The sequence below is a fragment of the Rhagoletis pomonella genome, unplaced genomic scaffold (assembly GCF_013731165.1).
Source record: "Rhagoletis pomonella isolate Grant_MI unplaced genomic scaffold, Rhpom_1.0 Rhpom_scaffold_00003, whole genome shotgun sequence".
Taxonomy (NCBI): Eukaryota; Metazoa; Arthropoda; class Insecta; order Diptera; family Tephritidae; genus Rhagoletis; species Rhagoletis pomonella.
The window spans coordinates 41,907,413-41,916,896 of record NW_023458557.1 but is presented as its reverse complement, the minus strand read 5'-3'; the positions used below and the strand labels follow the sequence as shown (position 1 = coordinate 41,916,896).

Sequence of the window (9,484 nt, the reverse complement as noted above, 5' to 3'; positions counted from 1 at the left end):
TTTTATATTTCTGAAGATATATCACCGGAAAATACTGAAAATTTGCTTCAGATAATACCCTCTTTAAAATACATTTCTGCAAGTTTTATGCACAATATGTAATAAATAAATAAACGTTTTAAAATTCATAAACTGCACTTTATTTACAGATTAACAGAACTCAAACGCTTTTAACCGACTTCAAAAAAAGGGAGGTTATCATCTCGCCGGAATACATAACTTTGGACCACGTGAACCGTTTTCAATAATCCTTTTTTTATTAGAAAGATAGTACTTCAAGGCTCGTCCCGTAATTTCTTTTAGAGATCCGATGATTGGATGATAAAGAAATTAACGGTACCCCTAAATTTGAATATGAGAATTGAAGTCGGTTGTGTTCTTTCCTTAAAAACTACTTGCTTAATAAAAAGTTCTATAAACTCAAGATGCGCTCAACTTTCAAAAGTACCTAATAAAAAATTTTAAAAAGAGTCAGTAAAAATAAATTTATTGATTCCATGAATTTTTGCACTTCTATGTTCATTTTTTCGATTTCTGGTTTTCGATAGAGATGGTGATTTTTCACGATTGCTAAATTTTTTTAATATTTCAAATACCGAAAAAATTAACTGAACTCTCAAGAAAAACGAAAAATTCATATAAAACGACGGACGAGAAATGGAAAAGAAATTTTCTTCTACCAAAATTTCTTAAATCAGTTTGCAGCTCTCAAGAAAAAAAATGCTCATATATTTATTCCCTCATGAAAATTTACAGCAAAAGCAAAGCGCTTTTTCAAGCAACAGAAATTATAATAAATATTTCTTATAATTCCCTTAAGAGCTGGATTCTTAGCTTTAAGATACAGATTGTATTTGAGGTTATTTGCTTTAGGGGGGGTTTGAACCCCAAAACCCACCCCTTGTGTGCGCTAATGATAGGCATGCATTTGTATAAAATCACACGTATTTTAAACGAATTGCTCTCTATTTTTGCAGTATACGCATAAAATCGAGCGGTATTTTTTGCCAATAACTGATGAGCGAATTATTGGAAATTAAAGATAAATTGTTACTATTTTTTTAGCCTTCAATACGATGCGCATATTTGTTCTCAGCGTCTTAGGTTTTTCAGTGGTGGCGGGCAAACGCGGATGGCCGCGGCACGCGCGCCGCGCCGCGTCGCGTCGACTGATAGCGCCAACGCGGCGCGCCGCGGTTGAGCGCCAAAAGGCTCGCTGCGCCCTCTGCCTCGCCATTACGCCGGAAAATTTATTTGTTTATATACTTATATTACACTAGTTTACAAATTTTCAGTTTAAAACGAGTATCTCGATAAAAAAAAGTGCTTTCTAGCAAAATTTGTGGTCGCTGAAAACGAAAATGATACTCATTTATTTTTCTCAAGAAGCGTTTCCGCGATTTCCGCAAAAAACGAGTTTTTCGTGTCTTATTTCAGTTTTTCACCGAAATCTCCGAGGAAGTTGATGTTATGAAGCAATGATATACATTTTTAGAAAGGTACAGACCTCCTCTTTACTGAAATATGTCGTTATTAGTAATCTAGTGATTATTACTTCCACAGCAGCCGTTCAAAGTTAAAAAAATTTTCATTTTTGAAACTTTTTTGGAAATTATTGAAATTTATCAACGTTTTACTATTGATTAAAAAGTTTTTTGTCCGACACATGAAATTTTTAGTTCAAAATAATTTTATAACAAACAAGTCAAGCTAAAGGTTGTCTAAATCTGACGAAAAATGTTGAAGTTATAACGTATTTTGTAAAATGATGCATAATCAGCTTCTGACATTCAAATTTCCCTTTTTTACACCTACACAGAATTAAATTCTGAAGCAGGGCTGGGGTTGAATCCATATCCACGGAATGTTACCAAAATGGTAAAAACACAAAAAAAAGTTTATTTTGTGTTAATTTATATGCTGAATCAAAGTAAACGTTGTACGGGGGAACAGAAATATCTCCAGTCAGTAAAATGCGTTACTGCTTGAGCGACATTGAACTTCCGCTATATTTTCCTGCCCCGTTAGGTAGTTGACAAACGTCATCGGACTTCGTTTCGTACTTTTGTTGGACAGTCGTTCCTTTTGTGTTCTCTCGTATTTTAGAACGACGTTTTTGCTCTAAGGAAAAAGCCCAAAATGTGCAATCACTCACCGGATAAGTTTTGCTTTATTTGTGGTTTGTACATATTCAAACAAAGTGCTCGGAAAAAATAACCACAAACATTCTAACTGCTTATGAACAATATTTTGGAATTCAAGCCAAGAATCCGGATAAACATTGGACTCCAAACTCTGTATGTGCCACATGTTTTGTAAGCGCACAGAAACAAAAACGACCGTAAATTGATTGACAATTTGATGAAAATTTCAATGCCATTGGTGAGTGTGAAGTATTTTTAGGTTAAATGTAAGTTTGTGAAAATCCATGCAATTTTCTATTTGTGACTTATACCTAAATATCTTCAACGGTTGTACCTTGCATGGGTTAAAATAATTATTTTAAGAAAAAACTATTTAATAATTTACAAAATATTTTATTTATTACAGGTGGTCGAATGTCTCTGAAAATGCACCTGCTCAATAGTCATTTGGACTTTTTCCACCACATTTGGGAGCTGAGAGCGACGAACAAGGAGAAAGATTTCACCAGGACATTGCAACTATCGAAAAGCGGTATGAAGGTTTCTGGGATCAGGCCATGATGGGCGACTATTGTTGGATGCAACTTCGAGAAGACAGAATGGAACACAAATGAAGAAGTTTGACAGAAAAATCATATTTTCGACCTGAAGTGTGAAAATGTTAAAAACCTCGAATGGCTTGTATTTACATTATGCGTCATAACTTCTACATTTCTTTTTCGATCGAAGCAATATTTAACTTAAATTGTATGTGACAGAACTGTCTTCAAATTGTTATCATATAAATCTGCATTACAAATTTGTATCTTATGAAAAAAAGTCAATAAGCCTCATTCATTTCCAAAAAAGCTCAAAAAATGACAATTTGTTTTACTTTGAACGGCTACTGTGGAAGAAATAATCACTAGACTACCAATAATGACGTATTGTTGTAGAAGAGGTGTGTACCTTTCTGAAAAACTGGAATAAGACACGAAAAACAGGTTTTTTTGCAAAAATCGCAAAAACGCTTCTTGAGAAAAATAATTGGGTGTCATTTTCGTTTTCAGCGACCCCAAGTTAATCTAGAAAGCACTTTTTTAACGAGGTACTTTTTTCGTGTAAACTAGTGTTATTTAAATGCTCTATATGAATGTACGGAGTTGGGGTTGTTTGTGTACCCACGCCGCAGAAATACTGTGGTGATGTGGATGACGAGCGGGTTGTTTTAACTGAGAAGGCGATTGAAAATTTTCGCAAACAACAAGAATGCGGAAAGGGGAGAATAACATAAATCAGCCGTGGTCGAGTGGTTTGTGTGATATCAAGGCACACACTGCCCGCCAATCAGAGGAGAAACTCGGCCAATCATTTTAAACTTTGCACAGATTGCTTTGCAGAGCACAGTAGGCGTACTTATCTAAATGGTATCACAAGCATTTTGTGTTCAATTTGCCGTCAAATTATTCGACAATTGACGAAAGTATTTACTTATTTTTTACTTTTTCATGTTTCTTTTTTTTTTGTTGAAAATTTGAATTATTTAATTTTTATACGCATGTACATACATACATACATATGTATTAAATACCCTGCAAACCATTTTTTCAGAGTATTCTGCATTGTACAGAAATTTTAAAGAATTCGTTAAGATTTAATTCGATTTTTTGCCGAATTTTCTAAAATGAAATAAACTATGCACGCTTCGATTGTTTTACGAAATTGCGGAAGAAAATCGTAAAGATTCCATTATTTTCTTTCCGATTTTTTGCCGAATTTTCTAAGATAAAATGTATTGTGCACACTTCGATTCTTTTAGGAAATTTCGGAAGAAAATCAATAATGTAATTATAATAATGTCACAATCGACATTGAAAATATAAAAAAATTCTGACGCACCAATAAAAAAAAAAATCTTTTTGTGATTTTGTGCTATAAACGCGTTTATTTATAAAAACCGAAATTTAAAAAAATAAGAATAAGCCAAAAAGGTAAGTTTAATATTGCGATTAATGCTGCTAATTCTGGAAATTTGTTTTTAAAAAGATGTCAAGGCAAGCGTTTAGAAAATCTGTTAAAAGGGAGGCCAAAAAAATCTTGGGCTCACTTTTAGTGATAAAGGATAGAAGATTAGTGGAAAACGTTGAGAGCGATCGCATTATTACCTTATATGGCACTAGAGATATTTGCTACAACAACGAGAGCGAAATAAATATTGAAAATAATATGCTTAGGAATAATTTTTCACAGAGCTTGGAAAACATTGGAGTCGACGATGATATAAACGAATCTAATATGTACAAAAACAAAGGGCTAAGGGAATTTCTGTCAGCTTGGTCAATTGAGTGGTCTATACCCAATCTAGCTATGAATAGGCTTTTGGAAAAATTGAGAGAAATTGACAAAACTTTACCACACGATGTCCGCACCCTGAGAGAAACACCGCGAAATACAGAAATCGTTGCTATGAGTAATGGATCTTACATTCACTATGGTTTAGTTAACTGTTTAACTGATGTCTTCTTTAAATACGGAAGTAGTGTAGATAATTATATTAAGGACTGCACCATTGTAATCAATTTTGGTATTGACGGATTACCTTTATTTAAAAGCTCTAAGCAGACTGTGGGGCCTATTCTAATGAATATTCCCCAGTTTACAAATGTTTTGCTAGTCGGCTGCTATTTAAACTCATTTGGAGGCAGCATCGATAATATTAAAACCAAACCAGATAATTCGAATGAGTTCCTCAAACCCCTAGTTGAAGAATTAATGACCTTAAATGATACTGGTTTCCAATAGGATCTAAAAACATATTCCATCAAGATTGGACATTTCGTATGCGATACTCCGGCGCGATCGTTTTTATTAAACGTAAAATCACACTCAGGATTTTATTGTTGTAATAAATGCACAATAAAAGGCGAATATTACAATCGAAAGATCACCTTTCCCTATAATTCCTACGAACTTAGAACTGACGAAACCTTCAGGAATCGAGTGCATCCAGAACATCACACAAACACGGATCAGCTTTCATTAGATAAAGTCAATATCGGTTGTGTAAGCCAGTTTCCTGCAGACTATATGCATTTGGTTTGCCTTGGTGTCACAAAACAACTAATGAAATTATGGGTTAGGAAAAAAGGCTGCTCTTATTCAATGAGGTCTGCTCAGATTGAACAGTTATCTCTAGAAAGTAAAATGCTTAGTCCTCAATTTCCATCGGAATTCAATAGGAAACCAAGAGTGTTAGATGAGTTTGATAGATGGAAAGCGACAGAGTTTCGATCATTTGTCCTTTATACCGGTTTTATTACTTTACGCGAAAAACTGAATTGGAGACAATATGAGCATTTTATTAATCTGCATTAGGCAATGCGAATCTTATGTGATCCTTCGTTGTGCTTAAAGTACAATAATGAAGCAAAAATTCTTTTGGAGAAATTTGTTGAAACTTTTGCAGACATTTATGGGCAGGAAAATTTAACCTTCAATTGCCATAATTTAATACACATAAGTGACGACGTCTTAAAATATGGTGCACTAGATGATTTTAGCGCAGTCAAGTACGAAAATTACTTATACCAATTGAAACGAAATGTTAAAAAGGGAACGCATATTTTAGCACAAATTTCAAACAGAATAACAGAGCAAAGCACCACCATGAAACATGCCTGCATACCAAGACCTACTTTTACTTGCAAAAAACCATTACAGGAAAACTTTTATAAAGAACTTCAGACCCCTAATTTAACGTTCTCAATAAAGCCTCCAAATAATTATTGCTTCTTCGCAAGTAATATATATAAAATAACGAGAATTATAGGAGGTGATATCATTAACCTTTTTGGAAGAAGGGTTGAAAACCTACAAAATTTCTACAGAAGTGCTCCATCTAACATAATATTAAACACATTTTCTTCAAACAATGCTTTGCAGTTCTCCTCCGAAGAAACACAATTCGTAGCACAAACGATCGAGAAAAAAGTCATACATTTATACTTGGATTCCAAGCACTTTTTTCTTCCACTTCTGCACGATGTCGCAAACTAGTAATAATATATTAACAGGTAAGAATCTGGCTTATTATAAAAATAAAAATATTTAGAAATTTCTTTTATTGATAACACTGTAGAAAATATGTCTTCTTTCTAACGGGTGATTTTTTTGAGGTTAGGATTTTCATGCATTAGTATTTGACAGATCACGTGGGATTTCAGACATGGTGTCAAAGAGAAAGATGCTCAGTATGCTTTGACATTTCATCATGAATAGACTTACTAACGAGCAACGCTTGCAAATCATTGAATTTTATTACCAAAATCAGTGTTCGGTTCGAAATGTGTTTCGCGCTTTTTTATCGACAAATTTTGTTCAGCGATGAGGCTCATTTCTGGTTGAATGGCTTCGTAAATAAGCAAAATTGCCGCATTTGGAGTGAAGAGCAACCAGAAGCCGTTCAAGAACTGCCCATGCATCCCGAAAAATGCACTGTTTGGTGTGGTTTGTACGCTGGTGGAATCATTGGACCGTATTTTTTCAAAGATGCTGTTGGACGCAACGTTACGGTGAATGGCGATCGCTATCGTTCGATGCTAACAAACTTTTTGTTGCCAAAAATGGAAGAACTGAACTTGGTTGACATGTGGTTTCAACAAGATGGCGCTACATGCCACACAGCTCGCGATTCTATGGCCATTTTGAGGGAAAACTTCGGAGAACAATTCATCTCAAGAAATGGACCGGTAAGTTGGCCACCAAGATCATGCGATTTGACGCCTTTAGACTATTTTTTTGTGGGGCTACGTCAAGTCTAAAGTCTACAGAAATAAGCCAGCAACTATTCCAGCTTTGGAAGACAACATTTCCGAAGAAATTCGGGCTATTCCGGCCGAAATGCTCGAAAAAAGTTGCCCAAAATTGGACTTTCCGAATGGACCACCTAAGACGCAGCCGCGGTCAACATTTAAATGAAATTATCTTCAAAAAGTAAATGTCATGGACCAATCTAACGTTTCAAATAAAGAACCGATGAGATTTTGCAAATTTTATGCGTTTTTTTTAAAAAAAAAGGTATCAAGCTCTTAAAAAATCACCCGTTACAACCTTCAAAGTAGCGGTTGGACTCAACGAGGAGAACAGTCCGTTACTCTTATACACCGTAAGATAACATCATTAACTAAAATACCACAGTATATAGTGTATGTTTATAAGCACTTCAATTTTACAGAAATTAATAACAAGCTAGATGAAGTATTAAAAGAAAACAACCGACTGCGAGAGGAGAATCAGCGTGTTATGCCTTTCATGACAGAAGAGTTCGTAGGTCTAAGACGCAAAGTAGAAATTTCCCTGCAGGAAAATAAAAAACAGAGAACAACGCTATTACCACAACTACCATTGACCACGAAGGATGCAATATTTGATTTTGACCGGAGCTTGAAATCAAGTGATGACATGCGGAAGGAGCTAGTAAGTTCATATACATATAGCTAAAAATTAAATGTATGTAAGTATAAGTCAATCTAAATTATTTACAGTTCGACAAGTTCCTGTGCCATTCAAATACAGATATGGCAAAGTTCATATCCGGAAATTTAAAAGCTGTCTTTGGAGACGACAGCCTAGTTACGCAGTTCTCATGGACAAACTTGAAGGGCAACACGTCCGTTAAGGACTTTACGATTATTGAAGTTTTAAAAGGTCTGATATTTAAGGAAAATCATGTGTAACACTGTAGGAAAAATGATATGTTCTGTAATGACACAAAAAACGCCGTGGAAAAAATTTAAAAATATAAGTTTTTTTTGTAATTTTTACAATAAAATCAAGCTACTTACGAAGATATATAAAAAAGTTGTGAATGGTCAAATGATATGCGCAATGATTTTTAGTATAACTAAAATACAAGTTGGAAAGAATGTTGCTCATACGCCACGTACGAGTATATACGAGTATAGCCATGTACGTGGCGTATGAGTAACATTCTTTCCTGCTCGTATTTTGTACTAATAAATCATTGCGTATTTTCATTTGATCATTCACAACTTTTTTATTTATCCATAAATTTACTTCTTTAGCAGCTTGTTTTTTATAAAAGAACAGGCTTTAATACAAATGAAAAAAGATTTACAAAAAAACTTTTATTTTTAAATTTTTTCCCTGTTAAATTTTAATTTTTTCATTCACAATTAAAACTTAAAATTAAAATATGTAGGAATCTAGAAAAATGGTAACAGATCCGTAATGTACAAGCCGCAAGTAATTTTTAAGCAAAAAACAAAACCGACTTCAATTCTCATATACAAATTTAGGTGTACCGGTTATTTCTTCATGATCCAATTAGGCGATCTAAACAAAATTAGTATGGGACCACCTCTAGGTTACCACCTTTCCGATGAAAAAAGAATTATCTAAATCGGTTAACGTGGTACATAGTTATGCGGTAGCATACATATATAACAAAAAAAATAAACTATATTCCGAGGAATTGATAACCTTCTCATTTTTTTGAAGTCGGTTAAAAATTAAGTTTACGTGTCTCGGCCTGTTTTTGCGTAATTTTAGCGTCCCTACAGCGTAACATGTATTTAGCTAAATAAGATTACTTTGTTCACAGATTCCTGTGTGTCTGCAGTTGGGAATGCTAAGCTGGACAACACTGAAGCTATCATTAAAAGATTTTTCAACTCTGCAAAGGACCGCGTTAAGAAGCGACAGCATGCAGTTAACCCGCAGACCTAAACGTTTCACGCAATTGTCGAGGACATGAGTCCAAACTTAATAGAATTATAAATTTATTAAATTTAACTTTTTTCTAATTTTTACATTCAAACCAAATATCAACCTTAAACATGTTGTATTTACCTTCTTTATACCATGAAATAGTTAGCTTTTACTAAAATTTTGAATACTTACCTTTTGAACGCTTAAAATGTATAATTATCACTTTATTGTACATTTACTTACCTTAAACCTTGAAAACTATTGTGAATTCCTTTGTAGCTAACATCAAGCTGCCTCATAGGCAAACGAGCATTTTGTAATTATTTGGTCGCTACCCTCGCAAACAGCCGGATAGTAATTGAAATCCCTCTCACACATTTCATATAGTATATAAACCGAATAAACTTTAGCGATTAATTTCCAAAAATTATTATTATTATTATTAATTTATTAAAATATAATTAAAATTATAAATTAATCTAAGTTAATTGCACTAGCTGCCAGGGCTTTCGGCTTAGTCAAATGATAGTAAATATTTATAAATTATAAGACTAAAGAAGTTGAAAGATATTTATAGCTTTAAGAAAATTTGCCATTTTTACAATATTTGGTTCAGTAGGGATGGTTCCGTG

At 33.9% G+C, this 9,484-nt stretch overlaps 1 protein-coding gene across 1 annotated transcript; it reads left to right on the top strand.

The window, feature by feature from the left end:
* Window positions 1-7,232: 7,232 nt before the first annotated feature.
* Window positions 7,233-9,258, top strand: LOC118736578. Its single transcript, XM_036466632.1, has 4 exons — window positions 7,233-7,287; window positions 7,357-7,598; window positions 7,667-7,829; window positions 8,746-9,258. The coding sequence occupies exons 2-4, from the start codon at window positions 7,425-7,427 to the stop codon at window positions 8,868-8,870; spliced, it is 462 nt and encodes a 153-aa protein (XP_036322525.1). The 5' UTR covers window positions 7,233-7,287; window positions 7,357-7,424; the 3' UTR covers window positions 8,871-9,258.
* Window positions 9,259-9,484: the final 226 nt, after the last annotated feature.